The sequence below is a fragment of the Etheostoma spectabile genome, chromosome 8 (assembly GCF_008692095.1).
Source record: "Etheostoma spectabile isolate EspeVRDwgs_2016 chromosome 8, UIUC_Espe_1.0, whole genome shotgun sequence".
Lineage (NCBI taxonomy): Eukaryota > Metazoa > Chordata > Actinopteri > Perciformes > Percidae > Etheostoma > Etheostoma spectabile.
The window spans coordinates 29225786-29247845 of NC_045740.1; the positions used below are offsets into that span (position 1 = coordinate 29225786).

A 22060-nucleotide genomic window follows, 5' to 3' on the forward strand; every position below is an offset into this window, starting at 1 on the left:
AAAATAAATCTATGTTTGGTACTGCCAATGTTTCGTCGTGACTAAAAGAAATCGTGGCAGAGAATCGTAATATCAATTCTAATCCAAAATGATTGATATTTGAGGATTCATATTTGTCCCAGAATCGTGCAGGCCTAGGCCAGATGGATTGGCTGATGGACTCCATGAGGCGAGACAATGCTATCAAGCTCTCCACCCACACATCTACACAGTTTACCTACATCTTGACCGCTTTTACTTTGGTGCATCATGCCACAAAGTAAATGAGTAAAGATGACCAGTGTTGTCAAATACTGATATAATGAGTATGAAATTAAGCTGCGATGTGGTCCGCTGTTAATGGGCCGTCACTTACTGTTGTGCTTTACGCGACACGTTTCACGTGAAATTTAAGACATTTATCATAACAAGTACACAAAAATGCAGAGTCACCAAAGTACTTGCAAAGTAAATAAAAGTATTCAAATAGAATAAAAGCGATACAAAGTGTATACGGTGTATTGTATTTGGATGAGCAAAATAAAAAGTACACCACTACAGTATAAAAAAAAACTACATTTCAGTGATCATTAGAAGTAGCGTTAAATTGAAGTAGGGAAAGTGCCCATGTTCTGCCCATCTTCAGGTTCATAAATGTATTTTGAGGTTGTACCAGAATAGATTTACATGGTTTGATTTTCAAAAACACCATATTTGTGTTGTACTGAGCATTACTGCAGATCCAGTTTTAGGTCTCTGTTTTAGCTCCAGAGTGAGACAAGATCCCATCAGCTAGATATCTTTTTCCCCAGCTTTGGTCAGTCCAAGGCAGGATTAGCTGGGAGACTTCTTCTAGACCAGGGGTTCCCAAAACTTTCAGCCCGCGACCCCCAAAGTAACGGTGCAAGTGACTCGCGACCCCCCCCCCCCACACTATAAACATTGCGCGCAATCGCGCACGCACTACAGGCGTATCCAAACATGAGCATATTGACGACACAAAATAACACAACAGCCATGACATTATTCTACAGTAATTTACTCATTACTTTAATTTGAACTTAATCTCACCTAATGAGGTGGATGTGTAATATGTTTGGAGCACAGCAAGTTAAAAAGCTCTATATTTTAATTTAAAATAGTTTTTATATACATTACACACTAGGACAAAAAAAAAAAAAATCCCTTTTACCTATTTCGGCCATACAGTATTCGGTATTTCGTGGTGTTGGTTTTAATCTTTCGCACGGTTGAAGATGCAAATTGGTTGCTTAGTTACCATCAGCGTCTCTGTCAGAGAAACGTCATAAGCGGTCTGGAGTAACAAGGGTGGGCATCAGCGATGGGCCGAAGGTAAAGCCAGAGTAGGTAACGCTGCTACCACCATGAGTACGGCGTGGATGGACTCCGTTCTTTACCAGAAGGCAGCGCCGGGCGCTCGCTCTGTGGAAGGAGCGGGACACGGAGCTAGATGGCCGGGGGCTGCCTACGTGTTTATACAACTTTATACATCCTCAAACTGGCTGGAATCACACACATCCTCTCCAAGGAGGGCACCAGCAGGGACATTGTCTGGAGGAAGTTCAGGCAGCAACTGGCAGAGGAGCTGAGACACGAGTTTAGAGGAGGAAAGGGAGCGGGTGCGCGGTCCGAGCACCGGGGTGGGGGGGACGCGGTCCGAGGAGCGGGGGGGGGGGGGGGGGGGGGACGCGGTCCGAGGAGCAATGCGCACCACAGCAGACACCAACACGGAGGCAGTGACAGGTTACGTTAGGTTATAAATGTTCAAAGAAAATACTTTTAGGTGTTATTTGCATGTTTACATACCATATTTTTCAGATGTGAATGGAATAATTACATTTTACTATGCCATGATATGAGTTATTGAAGCACCTGGGCAACTCAAGTGTATAATTAAACACGTTAAATTTTACATTTTGGTGTTATTTAGTTTTTCTAAAGATATCCTAACACAGTACCTGCATTAAAATTGCAATTAGGTATTTATCATGACAGATTATAGAGTTTAGATGGTTCCAGTACTTTTGGAATCCCGGCAGTTGTAGTGTTAATGTTGGAGACACTACTCGGAAAGAAAGAAAATCAAAACAGCTGTTCCCTTTTTATTTAGTTGCTTGGTTTTATTTTAAATTTAGCCACTAGTTTTATCTTGTGTTAAAATCATAGCTAACTCTATGCTATTTCTAATCGTTTTTAAATTTTTATTTTATTTTTAGGAAATCAGCTCGCGACCCCCCCTCTCTGGCTCGCGACCCCCCTGGGGGTCCCGACCCCCACTTTGGGAATCACTGTTCTACACCAGGGCCACTTGTGGAATACCTGCACAACAGGGACAGGAAGTAGTTCTTTTGGAGATTATGGTCAACTAGTGGCTGTTGGAGCAGTGTTTTCCATTGAGAACGAGCTAGCATGCTACGGTTAGCCACCTCATCTCGGCTAGTGACGTAGAAAGCCGTGCCGATTTTAAATATCTCACCCGGAGACTGAAGACAGAGGACATTCAGAAACCGGATCTCACTCAGAAGACCTTGTAGGGTTTTTTTTCAAATGTGTATGTGTGTGGAAGCACCAGAGACACTAAAGAACACCACAAATCCCAGAAAAAATATTTTTCATAATATGGGCACTTTAAGACCAGTTTAAAATGATTTAAGACCTAAAACACAACACTTCAGCATCCAACACTCGTGTTCAGTCCTTCTGTAAAAATAAATGTCACACCACTTACCACCTCAAGCAATCTGACAACTGGCTTTAAAACGACTCCAACAAACTCTAACTCACCTTTCCAGCAGCAACACAAACTCTGGACAGCATGGCAGGGGGAAATGGAGTCTTTGCTCCTTGCAACAACACTGCTGGCTACAGCTGCTGATGAGTTTACACCTGACAAATCCCAATCCCCTGACTGCATGTCACCAACAAAATTAATAAATAAGGAAATCAATGCAGCCAGCCAGCTGTGTTTACATATGAATCAGGTGATGAGGAAAACCAGTTTCAAGACACAAGCAAAAATTCAATTAGACCGTTTGCTTTACTCTCACCCTGAATGTCAGAGACCTGCATGCATGGTAGGCATTTAATTAATACTCTGCATGGAGTTAGATACCGAAGCTCTGCCTTCACAGAGGGGAAAAAAGCAGCTGGTAGCACAACAACAAAACCACGGCTATCTTCGAGTTGGAAACAACAGCTTTCATGAAGATCATTTGAGCACGTACCGGAGCAATGCAGTGTCATTAGAGCAGTGTTCAGGGTTTTAGCAGATTCTTAAAAACAATTACCCACAAACAGGCCCCTAGGGTACAGACGTTCTAATTGGAAAGCTCGTGGAGTCTAACTGACAACACACCAGTCGAGATAACAGTCTTACTTTCTTGATTTGGCCCAACATCTTCTCCATTTCTCATCTTGCGGGTACAAGAAGTAAATGTGGAAAATGTTTACTGCACGGCAATGTTACCATGGAGAACAATTAGGCAAAAAACAACAACTTGATTGATACTTTGGGAAAACCTCAGTTCAGTCAAAACTCTAAGACGCGTCGTGACTGAAATGTCCCATTATCTTTTAGACATGAAGCGGAGGGACACAATTAAGTTAGCAAAAGCACTTTCGAACTTCCGTTTTGAAAAGTACTACATGGGGGGAAAAAATGATTATGTTGGTTACTTTATTATATAATATAACGTGATTTACATTCAGGCGTAACCAAGCAACAGATACAAAATCAGCTTTATAATCTATGAAAAATAATTATGAATATATCAAAATGGAATAAATGCTGGTTTTACCAATTAATGTTCTTAGTGCAGATCTTTTAGGTCCCACAATAAAGATACTTGATAAAGAAAATCAAACCGTCTTACAAAAACATGCATGTAAAAAAACTACTTAAAATCCCATTTGGTTCCATGATACAGATACTGGATACTGGACTTAAAAAGGTACCACATGGAGTAAATTGTTTTAACCCCCAAAACATGCAGAGAGGGTGAAAGTAGGGCTGCACGAATCAGGAAATGTAACGATTCGATATCGATATTTAGGCTCAAGATTTGATTCAAAAGTTGATTTTTGAAAAAACTATTCTTAATAAAAAAAAAGTTCACAGTTTGTAAATGTAGTAAACTTTCCAATGTGATAGTATACACGCCTTACAAAAAAATGAAAAACAAGTCAATTTTTTGAATTATATGAGTAGATTTTGAATCTGTAGAGCTTGAATTGGGATATGAACGTGAATGGATTTTTTTTTTTTGCACACCACTAGCTGAAAGTACCTTTTCCAACCCCGAGTAGTAGCCCAACAACTTCCATTAAGAACATAGTGCAGCTTGTATTTACCCTAAGAGGTAGAGCTGGGCAATATATTGATATTATATCAATATAGACTGAGACTGAACTAGCTATTGTCTTAGATTTTGGATATCGTAATATGGCAAAAGTGGTGTCTTTTCCTGGTTTTAAAGGCTGCCTTACAGTAAAGTGCTGTTATTTCCTGAATTTATCAGACTGTTGTAACTGTTCTATTATTTAAATTTACACACTTATTCATTATATCCACATTACTGATGATTATTTATCAAAACTCCCATTGTGTAATATTTTGTGAATGCACCAATGGTCAACACTACAATATCGTTGCAGTATAAATATTGAGGTATTTGGTTAAAAACGTCATGATTTTCTCCATATCGCCCAGTCCCACTAAGAGGCCAAACAAGCTAGGGTTTTGAAAACTACATGAGAGGAAATTGGGAATTAAGACATTTGGTCTCTTTGTTGTTGGGCTGGCTTTTTAACTAATGATCAGTGTGTGTTGCGTAGAGGCCAAAACACATTCGGGCACAGAGGATAACAGTCCCAGAAGGCACTGAACGATGCTATCTGCTGTGTAGCTCAGCCAACGTGCTGTCAGCTCCAATGTTAACTGGCAGACGTGCTCACTGTTTTTCTGCATGTATGGCTTGTTTAAATTGAGCAGTCACTCAACAAGAAAGTGTTGCGGGCCTTTTGAAAATTGGCCCTCTTACTCATTTGACTACTGTAGCTGTGTAGGGTTTTGCACATTTTGCTTTTCCAATAGAGTACAAAAAAGCACCTTGCAAAGAAAGCCAATTATTAGAATATTTAGGGAATCAGAATGCTTCATACTGCAGATAGATGATTGTGGTTACACTGCTTAAAAGTATAATTCTCACAAATAACCTGAGCAAGACAGGAATAACAAAGACTTGCAGTAATTACATAACCGGCTCCGCGAAGTAATTTGAGATTTCACACTGAATGAATAAAAGCAGTAGAATAAGGACAGACATTTTATGAGAACATGTAGTTTGTATAGAAGGCTTTCTGTTAATCCCGAGGATAGGGAAGGGTGCCAGACTACAGCGGATAGCCAGCTTCACACAGAACTATAGCCTCGAGAAGAAGAATAAAAAAGGTACAGGGGTGGGAGAATAAAAAAACACAAGGCATCGAGTGAGAGGAAGAAAGCGAGTGTGCCAAGACGGGCTATATTTCTATTTTTTTACCCTTTCATCTCGGTCAAAGCACACACTGAACAAAAGGCGGCAAATGCTGATGAGCCCGACCAGCCTGACCATGTTGTCTCCGCGCTGCTGTTGGAAGAGGAGGAAGATAAGCAGCTGGATTTAAATAATCCGGTTTTTCAGTGCTTCTACAGTACGTACACAACAGCAAAGCGTTTTAAGATCCAGATTAAGTTTATTTTCCAATTCTTAATTAAGTTGATTAGATAAGAAACATGCAGACGCAAATCTTGAATACTTACTGACGCATGGGGGGGGGGGGGGGGGGGAATCAAAATACTGCACTTTGTGTTATGTAATTAGCCATTACCAAGCGAGGCTGAGGTCTGAGGTGTTTTCCACAAGGCAGAGCAAATGTAAACACCATAATTGCATCACCAGCAATCACGGTGTGTGTGTGTTTATGTGTTTGAGAATTCACTTGAAAACCAAGTTTGCTAGACAAGTGACACAAACTACTAATCTTGCACCGAACGTGGACAGCTCATTTATTCTTATGTACAACCAAATCTGCAGAAGTCATGTAGGCTGGGCCGTGAGGGGGCCGCTGCATTGCAATTTGATGAGGCGATGAATGTCAAGTATGGTAATTTACTGTTAATTGAGAAACGTTTGACACCGGAACACATCCCAGGTGGGAAAGCATCCACTATTTAATTTGAGATATTTGAAATCGGGTGGGTGGCTGTAATCTTTCTGGCACCACTGGCAGAAAGATTACAGACAGCAAGATGTCAGTGAGATACAGAGAGTGGGTTTCAGGACAGGACATCAAAAAGTTTTTTTTTTTTAGTTTGGTAAATGTTATAGAATCTAGATACCTAAGTAACCCCGTCTGTCTAAATACAGTTCTCTCAGCTGCAGTGAAACAGGATAAGACTAACTTAAAGTAAAGCATCATGTCCAATGTCCCAAATTGACTTTGCATTAACATTTAGTCCCGGTTTGAATAATTCCATTGAATTGCAATAAAAGAACCGCAGACAAAACAAACTGACACCACTACTGTAACAGCTTGGTGTCATTGTTATAGTTTTAAAAAAGGCTTTGAAGTCGCCATTCTAACACAGCCCATTATACCACAGGCCATTATACCACTGATTATGCCTCGGTGAATATATTTTGGCCCTGCTTGATTGACAAAAAAATAAGAAAGAATCAACTGCCTTCGCAAAATTCTATTGTGCAGTCTGTTTCACCTACGCCTCTCATTAAATCATTCATTATATATTATTGACTGTGTCAAATATCTAGGAGCAGATGCTGTGGTTCTCTTTCGAACGCGTCTAATTATGGCGAACGCGCTCTCTCAGTGACCCTGGAAACCTCTACATTATATATTCACTCATGCCGAACCCCCAACTGCTCTGGGTGCCTTTCTATGGGCAGCCCCCCCCACTCTGACATCTCTCCATTAGTGCATGTATAGGTACTGAGCCTGTGTGTGTAGTTCAGGCCTGTGTGTAATGTGTGCAATAACAACAGAGGGTAAATTGTAATTTCCTCATGTGGGATCAAGTATACATTATAATATACATTATTATTATAAGCCAGCATTGATAGGCAGACCTGACCCTCATGTCCCCTCCCGTCTGCCTTCAAAACTGCCGACAACCAATTCAAACCCATCCAATCTGGTTTTCGCACCCACCACAGCACTGAAACCACTCCCCTCAACGACCTCCTCACCACTGCTAACGCCGTTTCCCTCAACATCTTTATCCTCCTCGACCTGAGTGCAGCCTACAATACTTGAAGCTTGAAGTGAGCCATAACATCCTGCTCACCAGACTCAAAGACCTCGGTATCAAAAGTGCTGCACTCAGCTGGCTCCGCTCATCTCTCTCCATAACCACACCTCTTCCACAACCGCAGTCACTCAAAGTGTTCCCCAAGGCTCCGTACTCTGTCCCCTACTCATCTACATCCTCCACCTTGGGCAGATACTCTGTCACTACAAATTGGACTTCCACTGTTACGCCAATGACACCCATATCTACCTCAGCACCAAATCCCCTCTCCCACATCAACTCCTGTCTGTCAGCTATTGAAACCTGGATGCTAGGGCTGCTTGATTATGGAAAAAATAATAATCAGGATTATTTTGGTCAATATTGAAATTAAAATTATTTAACACATTACTTATTAATCTTTGGCTAGTAGATAATGTCCAGGGTATAATCCTTTAGTGTTCTTTATCTCACAGAAAGAGTCTTTGGATCAGAATAAAATCTGTTACACTACTGTGTGTCAGTTCAGCTTTACAGATATCACACATAACTTTACACAACTAATTAACAATTCCAGATACATAACACACTATTGCATCACAATTTCACTCACTATGACCACCACTAGCATCCTGTCATTACTAAACATTGTGCTAAAATATGAACAATAATGTTGCCCTCAGTGGGCTTATTTACTAGCTACAGTGGCTTGCATAAGTTTACCCCCCCGTGCTAAAGTTGATTAAAAAGAGGAATTAAAAAAACATCTTTTGGAAATTGATCTAATGCCTCAATTCCAAATATTTAGGGAAATCCAACCTTTTAAAGGACACCAATTTTCTTTGTGAATGAATAATGCATTGTGAATAAATTGTTCTTCCTTAAAATACAGCGGGCATAAGTATACACCCCCCTATGTTAAATTCCCATAGAGGCAAGCAGATTTTTATTTTTGAAGGCCAGTTATTACATGGATCAGGATACTATGCATCCTGATAAAGTTCCCGATATTACGCATTACCCGAACTATTGGTATCGGTATTCATAATGGCCGAATTATCATATTATTTTAGTGAGAACTCAAATAACTACAAATAACTAATGTTAGGGAAATCTGTATAGGTTTTATACGTGTTTTTTTGTTTTGTTTTTTAAAACTATGTATCGACTGATCCATCAGATTTTTTTTATTAACCAGTTATCGGTCTTAAAAATCCTTTATCAGTCAGGCTCTAATAAAGTTTAGCCAAACCTTTCGGTCTAACTCACTTAAGTTAGCTAAGCCGAGCTACCTTACCGTGGCAGACAACAAATCCCTAAAAAAACTCTGGTTACAACATCTCTTGTTATGGACACTTACAGTGCGTGTTATGTGTCACAAATGGCATTATGTGCACTGCTTTACCACCCAGACAGGCTAGCCTGTCGTACTAGCTTAGCAATCACAGGAACAGGGGAACAGGGGTTACAGTATAGTAAGCGTAGCTGGTGAAGCAGACAGATAGAGCAGCCAATATTTTTGACAAAGCTGCATAAGGCAAAGTTTCCATCTAAGAACATCCCTCTTATTTTTGGCCTAAATTACAATTCTCACATGCCAATTTCTCCCTACCTGAGATCTTAGATTTTACTTATTTGTCCAAAAATCACATGAAGAAAATAAAAATCCCAAGAGGGAAATACAAACTGTCTCCTAAAGAGAAAACAAGGAAGTTTGCTGTCCAGTTAGACTGTTAGATTTTGTGCCTCTGTTCTCCCTGTGGCTCTTTTGCATTAAGCATCACAGACTGGAGGGTTGGCAGACATGAGCAGGCTGTGCCGTCGTCACATTGGATGATTCAGGAAACTAGGTTGAACTTCTTCCAGAGTTCCTAGTGCTGCCTGGAGATGTCAGTTTAAACTCTGCAAATCGATTTTGTGGGCCCTGTACCGAAATGACAATGGTGCAATCAGCCAGAATAGTTTCACAAAGTCCAAAAAGCTTCGCCACGGTGGAGGTGTGGAGTCTGAATATTCAGAAGGTGTCAAGAGAATATAGAGGTAAAACTTTTTTCCCCCTGAAAGACAATTTGTACTTTATTGAAGAAAGAACAAAATAGTGGTGCCAAGTATTGTTTACGGAACGATTTGAAACAAGGGACATCTAAAGGCAGAGCTACAGTGGGGGATGAGGTGGATTTGATTCTAAATTAGTTCTGTAGATGGGAAAGCAATGGGCCTTCTGTTTGTTTTGGGGGCTTTGATATGACTGCTTTGCTTTTAGCTCATAGCCATGGGAAAGAGAGAAGCCCCAACATCAGGTGTCGTCCTCCAAGAAAACAACAGATTCATGAACCATATCATACCTCTGCTTTAATGAGCAACAGTAGCTTCTATGTAATACAAGTGTGATTTTCTTGATGCCCTGACAAATTGTCCGATGTTACAACAATTTTACTCTAATAAACTCAGTGTGCCAAGAACAACGGCCCGTACTTGCTGCTGGAAACGCACCCTTCCTGTAGTAATGATGCCAGCATGAGAGAGCTGCCAAATCCTGGGACACAGGACTGGTGGGAGAGAACGGCTATTCTAGTTTACAGATACAAAATATTACTTTCACACCATGGGCCCCATTCATCAAGGTGTGCTGTATTTCACAGCCTGTAACATATTCTAGCCATACCTTGTAAGCACCATTGTACCAACTGCAATGACACTCTTATTATGCAACTTAGAGAGCTGTAGTATTAAGTGTGACCAACAATTTACATTAGAAGCGGAGCCAAATATAGTGAAATTTACATGGCTGGGTATGAGTGGCAAGGTATTTACATAAGGTAGGCAGCCTTTCTTCAGCCTCCCCCATGCTGGTGGAATAGACAACAACTGCGTCCAGACCCACATTAGCCAAAACACACAGCCCTCTTCAAGGTTTCTGCAGTCAAGATTTTTTCAATACCACAATAAATACAGTTCAATATCGTTTTTCTCCAGCCAAACTGAACAAAGTATGACAGAAAACCAGCAGGGACAATAAGATACTAATACAATTTCCGCTGTTGTGCATTGCTTGGAGACCAGTTCAATTACACAAGTATTATTACCATATTATTTTGGATACTGATATCTGACAGCTAATCTACTCTGTACACAGAGGGAGAATAGAGGATCCACATAAGACATTGGACATAAAATTAAAATGCAAGCAGGTAAGTGCAAACTGTAGAATAAAAAAAATACCACAGTGCCCTAGAGAGCATGACATGCCACATGAACTCTCATGAGTACTTATGAATGCACAAGGTAATGTTATGTGGAAACATTGATGTGAAAGCATTGATCCATCTACACCTACTGCTCAATCAGCGCAATATAAAAACATACAGTGGCACGGCTCAAACTTTGTTAAGATGCCAGAGGCAGAATACATCTCATGCTGTGCTGTTTTCCCTTTAGTTTAACAACAGTGGCCTATTTGGTTGAACCCATTTCCAAAATGTGCCCCAGGTGTATTGCAGCACACATCCATTGAGAAAAAGTGGACATGCACCATTATGTGAAACATTTCCCAGAGTGGCCGTTACGCACAAGCATTAGGTTACTTAAAAACAGCCTCCACGTCTACTTGCAGAGGGACACGCTGACAAAGCACCTACTGGCTGGTACACTTCTGTAAGGTCCCTCAGAACTGTGGTCTCCGCAGAAAAACCTCCTCTTACCTAGCTTTATTTTATGAGATATTAATATTGATGGGCGTCGAACAACAACCATTCAATTACAATCCACCGAGGGGAGAACAAGGGTAGTGAAACAACATGCAAGCAGGGCAGTTATCATCCATGTCAAAGTAGTGTTTAAATTATCAATGAATATCCATTCCATACTAGGGCTGTATGTGCAACTTTCAATTGTAATGCTAATTATGATATATCACCACATCTTATTGAAAAGTGGAACTTTGAGGAATTTTCGCAGTTAGTTATAATTCTGTGCATTTGAACACAACAAAAAAACCTCTCTGAATAACAGCGTGTATTATTTTCACTCTGCCCAACAATAATTTAAAGATTTTATCAAAAATGTAATTAAGTCATCTTTGACAATCAAATGTAAACATAGTATAATTTTGTAAATAAATATGTTGTTTTGTAATCTGATTACGTAATCCCGATTACACGTAATAAATTGCTACCCAACACTAAATATAAGCGTTCACACCTGGGAATATTTTATGCCAGATTTACTTTATTAATCCCTAGATGACTCTGGGGCATTGCAGGAGCTTGAGATGGAGCATGAGGAAGATGTTGCAACATTACTCCGTGTCATCTCGCTTCATTATCAGAAGCCTTCAACAGGCTTCTAACAGCCTGCAGGTCTGTAACTGTGCTGTTAATGGTCTCAACATCTGGCTAGAGCTATCCAGACCCTCGGTCCCACTGGGACTACTGGCAAACCGCCCCCTGAGGCTTAACCAAAAACTTTGAACTTTACATGAGGAGAATGGTAAAAGGCAAGGGGATGGAGAGCAGCGATCAGGACTATTCCTTTTTTAAATGTAGCTTTTATCCTTCACTGGAGTCAAAAATCAATTCAAAGGTTTATACTAACAGTCCAGCTGGCCACAGGAAACATGGCCGATGAGTGACTAGGCTGGGGAAGTAACGCTGGGAGAGGAAACTAGTGTGAGCTTTTTGTAGACCCGGGGCGTTTTGCTGCTTGGTGTTTCATTCATGTTTAATCCGCTCTTGGAGCGTGGCACCTATTTGATATCAAAAGGTGGGGGAGCATGCAAAAAGAAGAAGAAACTGCATGCTCTACTGCCCCGCTGTACATCCATCCTTTGATTAATGACAGGGCAGAAATGAATCACTAGCTTCTTTTGAGGAACTTTTAAAAGAGCACTTCTTAAAATTAGCTGAGGGACTTCTGTCTGCACTCACCTACCTGAACGGTGTCGGTTGAATATCTCTCACGAGTTGTTTCAGAAACGAGCATTGCATAAGGTATAGGGTTGGACATGGTTTTGATTTGAACAATTCTGATTCCAATTCTTCCTTTCAATCCCGGTTTATTCGATTACGTTTCTTTGAGGGGTGGAGTTGAAACGGGTCACATGCTTATTTCATAGATAAGAGGATCATTTTATTTTTATTCAATGGTGATTTACAGTTTTACAGGGCTTTTTCAACGTAAAATAAAGCCACACTTTAGAGCGCCGCTTTACTGAGCTACATGGCTGCAACACAACAAGCGCTTGGAAGTACGGTGGGTTAGGGTTAGAGACCCTTTACATTTCAGGCTGGGCGGCCCAGGAGTTATCTGCTAGCATCAAATGTGCAAGCACAATCAAGCTCCATTGTTAAAACAACAATTTTTGGTATAAGTATGGATGTACAGAACTGAGGGTTTGATAAAAGGCACTGTTTCTGAATATGGGATGTGTATTTCCCTGAAGATTAAGCTTATTGATACATCCACAGTATTTATAAAGCACTTCCGCATGCTTTATGATCAAAGACATGGAAATCTCACTTTTTACAATATGGGACCTTTAATAGTTTTAGGACCCCACGGCTACTCTAACAAAGGTTTGTCTATCCACATCTATGTATGGCTTGGATGAAGTACTTAACAGACTTTTACGTACTATGTTGTTCAAGCAGCGTCACATAACACAAGAAACGCATGCGAGACCATGCATGAAGTGCAAGAAACGGGAAAATAACCAACCTCAGGTTCGAAAAAGACAACAAGAAGGGTCACAGAAGACGACACGCACTCTGAATTTCACACTTTGCTGTCTGACAACCTGAATGGTTAACTACACAATCCTATTGCTTCCTCCATCAACTCCGCTCTGGCATGGTTACAATAGCATGCTCACTCAAGCTGACAAGTTTCACACTTTCATTTTCACTCTGAAATAGATACGCTCCAGAGATACACAGCTCGGTAAGGAGTGATGGAGCATCTGAATGAATGTGCATTGCCGAGAGACAGGAAATTAAAAGTGAGAACTGATAACGCGAGATGTGTTTGAGCAGCGAAGGGGTCTAATTGCTGTAGAAGTCATGACGGAAGGTGTGGGGGGGGGGGGGGGGGGTTACACGTCTAGCAATGAAGATATTGGACGGAATAAGTAAATAGAAAGTGATGTAGTAAATCCCTGAGCCATGCATCACCTGGTACCAAAAATTCCTCTCGCTAATCCTCAACTGGAAGCCTCCTTTTGTTGTTTGGCTTGAGCACTATAATCAGGCTGCAGTATTCAGTCTCAGAACTTCCTTCCAATAAACTGACAATGGTGCTATTCAATCCATAAAAAAGTAAAACTACTAAACCCAGAAACCAATGGAATGCTCACATAAATGGAATCACTGCACAGACAATGCAACAAGTTGTCAGGGCTCAACCCTGAATCTTAAGTCAAGACATTTCAAACTGTTTATCATAAGACTTTTATGAAACATCATGAGGAGTAATCATGGCAGGACTGTCTGGGAGGGGGCCAAATGGGCCCATTAGTACCATATTTTTGTGGGACTGCACATTGCTGCAGCTCTTCTTTTCACCCTGTATGTCGAGCTCTCTGTTTTAGCTACAGAGTGAGACATCTCACTTCTGTTCCATCATGTGAGCCGCACATGCGCAGTACCTAGGTAAGGACTACTAGCCAGTCAGAAGCAGAGTATGAGGGCCCTGACAGTACCTAGGTAAGGACTACTAGCCAGTCAGAAGCAGAGTATGAGGGCCCTGACAGTACCTAGGTAAGGACTACTAGCCAGTCAGAAGCAGAGTATGAGGGCCCTGACGGTACCTAGGTAATTATTACTAGCCAGTCAGAAGCAGAGTATGAGGGCCCTGACAGTACCTAGGTAAGGACTACTAGCCAGTCAGAAGCAGAGTATGAGGGCCCTGACGGTACCTAGGTAAGGATTACTAGCCAGTCAGAAGCAGAGTATGAGGGCCCTGACAGTACCTAGGTAAGGACTACTAGCCAGTCAGAAGCAGAGTATGAGGGCCCTGACAGGACCTAGGTAAGGACTACTAGCCAGTCAGGAGCTAGCAGCTAGGCGAGCATTATAACGTGCGTTACAAAGTAAAGCATGTATCTCAATAGTGTTTTCTGTAGGAGATGGTAACTCCATTTAGGGGGGGACTTCGGGCTATTTCACTTTGTAAACCTATGACACACAAAAAAAGATACATAACACAATAAAGGAAAGGGGAAAAGTCCTTTAAAGTCTGAATATGACTGATCCTTATCACAATGTGCAGGGGAATACAACTTTGTTGAAGCCAATTAGGTTTGATTTGTGTCAAACACTGGTCCTTGGGACTCAAGCCACTGCTTAATTGTTTCTTGCTTTAACCTGGCACGGTGGGTGTAAATCCCTCCATGCTCAGTAGGCTGGGTTTCAACTGTGAAGAAAAAATAATAATAATAAAAGAACATACAAAATTAAGCAAGAAATTATTATTTTTGCATTCCATTAGTTGCCTAACGGAGCAGAACAGAAATAAGAGCAACGTTGTTTTTCTACAAAGAGAAAGGCAGGAGCAGATACTGAATGATGATGGGAACAAAACAGAGACATTCACATCACTACAGTATCTTAGCAACAGATGTACGTCTAGTTGCTGCCAAATATGAGAAAGTGGTGAAGCCAGGGATGGAGACCGACAGAATGGCAGCTGCTAGGCCAGCTCCCGGAGGAGTGAAGGTCCCACAGACTAAATCAGGAAGCTTTCTTCTGTAAAATCTTAAATTGCCTTTAATGGCCGACCAGGAAACAATACAGTCAAATTCTTTTCTCTGGCAGACAGGAGAATTGCATTAACACACTCTGGCAGAGTGTTGGAGGTAGATGTCGGACTGTTTTTTTATTTTACCAGAGAACAGGGCTTATAACCTTTTTTGATCCTCATAGAATATATTATACTGGCCACTGTAAGAACACTTAAGGAAGGGTTTCACTAGACTCACATTTACAGTATTACACTTCTGTGACTGTGTTTGCATGTTAAAGTGTTTTATCTGGTACTGTAGTGAAGATGATTGGAAATCTACTGAACGTGCAAATATCCTATAGATATCACAGATATCTGGGACATACAGTATTTGCACTTCTGGTTTTTATGCCATTTCAATATTATTTGGCTGTTGTTAAAGGGACACACACAATAGGTTAGTCACAAGCAACACTACTTTAACTGTAGCTTGGGCTAGAGAGGTGTGGGGTTTGAAGGAAGTGGGCATATGGGAGACACGTCTGGGGTATAAAGAAAGCTGCCATTTAGCGGCATTATGGGAAATCCAGTGTTTCTGGAGCTTAACCCATGCTGGAGACGAAAGTCTGTTATCTTGGCTTCTGTTGCTTTGACCTTTTGTTTTTTTATTTCGTCTCTGCGAGTCTTATAATTTTATGGAAGTGCATAGTTAATCCCTGCTTTCATATGCTCTATACTTGCCTTGAAAAAATGTAGTGCACATGAGTTTGTCATTCATTTCAGGCTACAAGGGATGCATTCAGTAATTATGAAGGAAATGACTATTAGTTTGAGAAAGCTATTCGTTAAACTTTGTGGTTCAAAATAGATTGCCAAGTTGTACAACATCGCTTGCAACCATGTTTTTCCTGCTTGAACATTTGAAATGCTCATGTTGCTCTCATAGCATGTAAGGACTTCAGTTTGTTGGCGGTTTCTCCAGGGGTCCTACAGAAATGGATACGTTAGAGTCAAGGAGTCAAGGCAGGGGATGACAGTGGCCAGTTGCAAATTAGGGGCCGTAGTACCAAGACTGATGTTTGAGCATTGATTTAAATCGGTTCCTGATTTAGAAGAAAAACAAAAACACAACCAAAAGCAATTTCTTGGTTGTCATAAGAGATAAAATAAAAAGAGAGAGGGTAGCACAAGCTAGCCAGCCAAGGTTGATGCAGTGGAGGTCATTCAAAACTGTTAAATACAACTGTAACTTTCCAAAGAATAATCCTGTGAGTTGGGGTTACAAATAATTATTTTCATTGTCGATTAATCTGTAGATTATTTTCTCGGTTAATCAATTACAAGTTGAATGTAAAATGTCAGAAAATGGTGAAAGATGTTGATCAGTGTTTTCCAAAACTAAGAGGATGTACATATTAATACTTTTGAATACTTTTGTATTCTTTTATACTACTTTTAATGTTAACTGAAATTAATAGTAGTGTTTAATTTTGTCTAAAGTGATATATTTGGCTTGAAGCAATAAACCAAATTGCTGGGATGTTTTTGATTTTCATAATTTCATCAATACATTTAATGCAAAAATCAAGTGGAAAAAAAAAATACAGATAACTCAGAATATGGGTTGTATTTTTGTAACCCATTTTTGGTTGTTTTAACCCAACAACATGGTCATTTTAACCAATTGTTGGGTAGAAAATATAACCCAACATGCCGGGTCAGAGCCATAACCCACCCCTGCTGGGTCAGAACCACCCAGCAATGGTTCGGTCCATATTTGACCCAGCATTGGGTTACCAATGTGACCCAAGTTGGGTTATTTTTAACCCAGCAGTTTTAAGAGTGTATGTAGCCTTCAAGCTTCAAAAAGCTGGTCTTTTGCTCTTTTTGATATTCTTTTTCTTTTTCTGGGTGAAGGTGAAGAAGACTCCTGTTCCTGAAATTTGAATTTTGAATACGTGTGGTCGTCCATGTTTCCTTGGGCGAGACCCATTAGCAGATTAGCAGCACCTGTGAGTTGATCATGTGACCGTGAACACGTGAAAGGCGGAGCAGTACGTCCTGTATGTCCCTCACCGGCTAACGGAGTTCAAGATGGAGCATGAACATGGACATCTACCCCAGTTTATGTGAATGGAAATGTTAAATTTTAAGCAATAAGGAATTCTTGGAATTGATGGTGGTGGTAAATATTCCTAAAAAAGGACAAGTTTGTGAAAGGGCCATGTCGATTTTGATAATAAACAAATAAACACGTTACACACTGGACCGTTAAATGTCTCGATTATTCAGAAACATATTCAGTCTACTGTCATAGAGACCTCAAGAAATTAAAAACATTGTGATCTAAGCTGGAATCAGACTTTTTAGTTTTGTCATTTAAAAACATGACATAAAACAGTTGGCCATTAATTTAATAGTTGACAACTAATTGATTAGTCTTTGCTGGACTTCCAGGCATTTTCAACAACAATTAAGCGACACAGCCAACAGTGTATTTCAAGCTTGACTCTGAATATTCTGCAATATATTGCAATATACAACCTTTTTTCCAACTTCTAATGTTTCCCAATTTCAAATGACGTCCCCAAAAGGAAATTGTCAACATCTGTTTCATCTAAAAAGAAACGTTTCTCTGTTTGTTCATATCACTTTAATGTTATTGCTGCAAAATGAGATTGACAAGCAGACAAACTGCCCAACACATATATAATAAAATATCCATACTTGGTGCCTGTGTATTGATACAGTATTGCCACTGAAAATATTGTGCTACTATGCCGTATTGATGTTCCCCCCCCACCACAGCAATTTATTGCTGCCTTTAGAGTTAATGATTGAGTGTGTATTTCATAGGGACACGTCAATAAGTGAACGAGTTATTTGAACCAATCTTCAGAATGTGACAAGAGTTTTCTGATGCCGAGCAGGCCAAGATTCAGGGGGGGGGGGGGGGGGGGGGGGGGGGGGGCAAAAATGTATTCAAAGAGCAATATGACAGATAAAGCACAAGATCGACTGGGAAGGAAAGAAAAAACTGGATATCCCTAATATAAAGAATTGTGAATGAGACATGTCACCTATTCAGCTTTACATTTTTAATGAGCCCATATCATTGTACTTATTAAGACATAAGAGGGGGACCTTTTTCCATATAACCAACCCCCTCTGTATTGCACTCCTCCTCAGAAAGTAACACAAATGCATGACCTTCCTATCCAGACAACACAACAAAGAGACCACTGATAAAGATCTGTCCTCTATAAAGCCACCACAGGTGTTACGTGGCTCAGATGTTGTAAACATGGCAACAGCAAACAGGACTCCAACCATGCTAAAAACGCAAATTATCTAAGTATGGATCTTAGAGATTATACAGTTACACACAACGCTGCAGTGATACTAAAACCAGTAGCTGTAGAAATGCACACGCTGTGTGTCAGAGGATTAAGTGAGCTCAACGTAGCCAGTGACAGCTGTGACCTTTTGGGCTGGACTCTGACGTTTTGGGGTTTATTGCATGCTATTTACTATGTTGACGTTTTAAACATGGACAGATTTGTTACTGAACTTTGAAACAAAACCGCACACATTATGTTTTTTCTTTTCAAATGAACGCACGGTGAAAAATCTCTCCTGCTAAAGACGTAAAAAGACAACAAATTAAGCATCAGGAGAAGGTGAACCCTGGCTCAACTCAGCAATAAGGGACTAATGTGTTCAGCACCCTCCGACTGCCTGCTGTCTGTTTGGAGTTTGTCGCCATGGCAACGGACCAGACTGCCTGGCTTGCGGCATAGCCGCGCTGATGAAGTGGCGTGTTGAGGTAATAGTCGTTGGAGAAGTAAGCCTCGACAATCTACAGTACATTCACAAGGGTTCTTCACGGATTTCGATTCTTGCCAACTGCAATTTTAGTTAAGCATCCTTCGCACCCGGAGGTGTTTGTGCAAGATGCAGAGGTGAGGGACGAGAGTGCCAACAGGGATGACACCGAGGAACCCATTAAGGAAATGTGTAACAGTAAATATTTGAGCTGAAGAGAGACAGAGAAAAAGAGGGCAAGAGAGAGCTATGTGATAGCCATGTAGCACATATGACTCAAATACCTGGTAAAGCAATATCTGGGATTTCTTTCTGAACACATTAGACATGTTAGAAAATACTTAAAATGTGAAAAGACTAAAGTTAGACCGTTAAAGTGTTTTTAACCATTCCTGTGTCCAGGCTTTTTTTGAAGGGGGTCTGAAATCATGGCTCGATGACTGGAGTTTGAGTGCCCAACATGGAGAAACTCAAATATATTTTTGACAAAAACGTAGATATTAATACTGCAACAATATTGTAGTGTTGACTGTTGGTGCTTTCACACAATATTTACACAATGAGATTTTAGATACATAATCATCAGCAATGTGGATATAATGACTCAGTTACACCAGTCTGGTAAGTTCAGAAAATGACATCACTTTACTGTAATGCTGCCTTTAAAACCACTTATGCCATATTACGAAATCCAAAATCCAAGACGATTTCTAGTCTCATATCACAATATCGATGTGACATTGATATATTACCCAGCTCTAACCGGAGTCATCTTTAACACAACCCTTCTCCTGCTACTGTTACTACTAACGTTAGAGCGCATAGCATCAGAGTTGTTTTGTTCACCCCTTGTGAGAGGTAAGTGTGCTCCGTTCCACAAGCTCCTTTAGCTCCTTTAGTCTAATAAATACATGAAAAACCACTCTGTTAAATTTAGTGCTGGGTACCGAATTCGATTTTTTAGGCACAGACTGAATTGCCTCTATTGTATTGATGAAATGCCTCGTCATTCAATATCCAATTTCAAGACCTAAGGAGTGTTTTTCACCACTGTCAGTGAGCCAATGAGCACGCAGCATGCTTCTACCAAGATGTCATAATGTTTGCGATTGGCTGTCTAAAGTTACACATCGCAGAGACACACAGGAAAAACTCGACGTTACAGAGACGGGGCTAATGTACTAGGAGCTGAGAAAGAGAAAACAAAAAAGATATTTGTGCCGTAATGTTGCAATTTATTTTTGTCAAAATGGATTTCAAAATATTACTATGGGGAATACAATACACAGCTCAAGTGAAATGCCACAATCATAAAAACGCCAGCAAAACTAGCCGCCACTAACTCACCGTTGAGATTGAATCGGCTGCTGTAATGCTAATGTTAGCAGCTGAACTACCGTCTGTTCTCTGCTCCCGTGGGGGGGGGGGGGGGGGGGGGGGGTATGTGTGCTGTGCCACCATAGACTCTAGAGGGTCTGCCAATGTGCAGTGGCTCATTCTTCATCTCAGCGCCCTCAGCCGACAACGGCTGCTGCTCTGACCATTCTGCTCCGTTGATTTGAATGGAAAACGCCTTTCTATTCGTTTTATTTCTATGGTTGTGACCAACTCAGAAGGGTTTCTGGATGAGTAATAGTCCCCAGAAGGAGTGACTGTACCAGACAGAACGCTGGGTTTCACAAAGACGTTGTGTGTCTCACCTTGGCACACTAGCCGGCCCACTGGCCTCCCTGGATGGGGTCTGGGTGGTCTCTTCCGAGCTCACGGCCTGAGGACCGAGCCTTCCTTCTGCTATCTGTCCATCTCCCGGCTGCTGCCGCCGCCGCTGCTGCTGCTGCTGCTCCTCCTCTTCGTCCTCCGCCTCCTCATTCCCTGGCTTCTCCTTGCCCCGGCCCTCACTTTCGTTGTCGCTCTCCTCGCCTAACATGTCATCCACCTGTTTGTTGTTTTAAAAAGAGGAGCTTTTGTGAGATAATTTTTGAAAACTTTGGACAGGGCCAGGTCACGGGACATAATGTGTCACCCCAATGGTTGCTTTCTCTCTCTACTTTCAGTTTGTATGTCAAAATTTGCATGTATACATTTCTAACATAACTACCAGAAATCACACATTGTGTCTGGACAACTCTCAAGTGCAGATAAGAGAAATTCCCTTCTCTCCTTCTATTAAATACCAATGTGTTTTGACCTTTCATTATTTTCTATTAGACGTCCACCAAATCTGAGCCAAAATAAAACATCGCTAACCTTGGAGGAATTACATGACTTAACTTTTAATTAAATAGAACCAATGACATTTTCGATTTAATGATTAAAGTCTGCCTAAAGTATCATGAAGAGGAATTGGGTTTATTTGCCCATTCCCTTGATGCACTGCAGATTCCAATTAAGCATCTACTTATATCTGGAAAGTGGTTTTCCTTCTCTAAATAATTGGGTTACGTACTGTACAGTAATCTTGGAATGTGATTAAACTTGGGGGCAACAGTTAACAGTAGTTATATGTCAACTAGAAACTGACCAATGCAATGTTGTGAAGAAATCATCCAACCTTATTACAGCCAATACCTGTGCTTACATAAACATGTTTGATAAGGTTCTCTTGAAGAAATAGTTTGACATATTCTCTTTCTTCATGAGTCTTTTTCATGCATTGAATAAACAAGATATAACGTGTTCATTGGGGCACTTTCCAAGTGCTGGTAGGCAGATTGTGTAACCTTTCGACAAAGCCAAGCTAGCCGTTTCCCTGTTTCAGCTAAGCTAAGCTAGCCTGCTGCTCGCTGTAGTCTCGTATTTAGTAGAGTGGTAAGAATCTTCTCACACAACTCTTGGCAAGAAAGCCAATAAGCATATTGGTAAATTTGTCTAACTATTTCTTTCAAATTGGTTATGAAAGATATGTCACTGTAGGGACACAGATAGTGGATTTTGGAGGCAGACATTGCTAATTGGGTTTGAAAAAAACAAAACATTTATTGGCAGATACTCTTTCTTTTACATAAAAACAACTCTGTTGGACACACTATGTACTGGTATAACTTTCTCAAACATCTCTTTGGCATTCTGTACACAGTCTTGTTACGTATGAGTTGATGCCAAAACTAATGCCGGGCGAGTCGATTTAACAGACAAGCTCTGAGAGGAACTTGTGGGTTGTTTGACATTAATGCCAAAATGCAGGATGTGGACACTGCGAAACAACCGGTCCGATAGTATTCTGTCCAATGC

The 22060-nt window shown here is 40.8% G+C and overlaps 1 protein-coding gene across 2 annotated transcripts in view; it reads right to left on the reverse strand.

Annotated features, from left to right (window-relative positions):
• The window catches only part of ctdp1 (CTD (carboxy-terminal domain, RNA polymerase II, polypeptide A) phosphatase, subunit 1), an 80146-nt gene that overhangs the window by 16599 nt on the left and 41487 nt on the right, over positions 1–22060 (reverse strand). For both annotated transcript variants that reach the window (XM_032523057.1, XM_032523055.1), the window contains exon 12: positions 20530–20765. In XM_032523057.1, coding sequence (XP_032378948.1) covers positions 20530–20765 — 236 coding nt within the window. The remainder of the gene's footprint in view (positions 1–20529; positions 20766–22060) is intronic.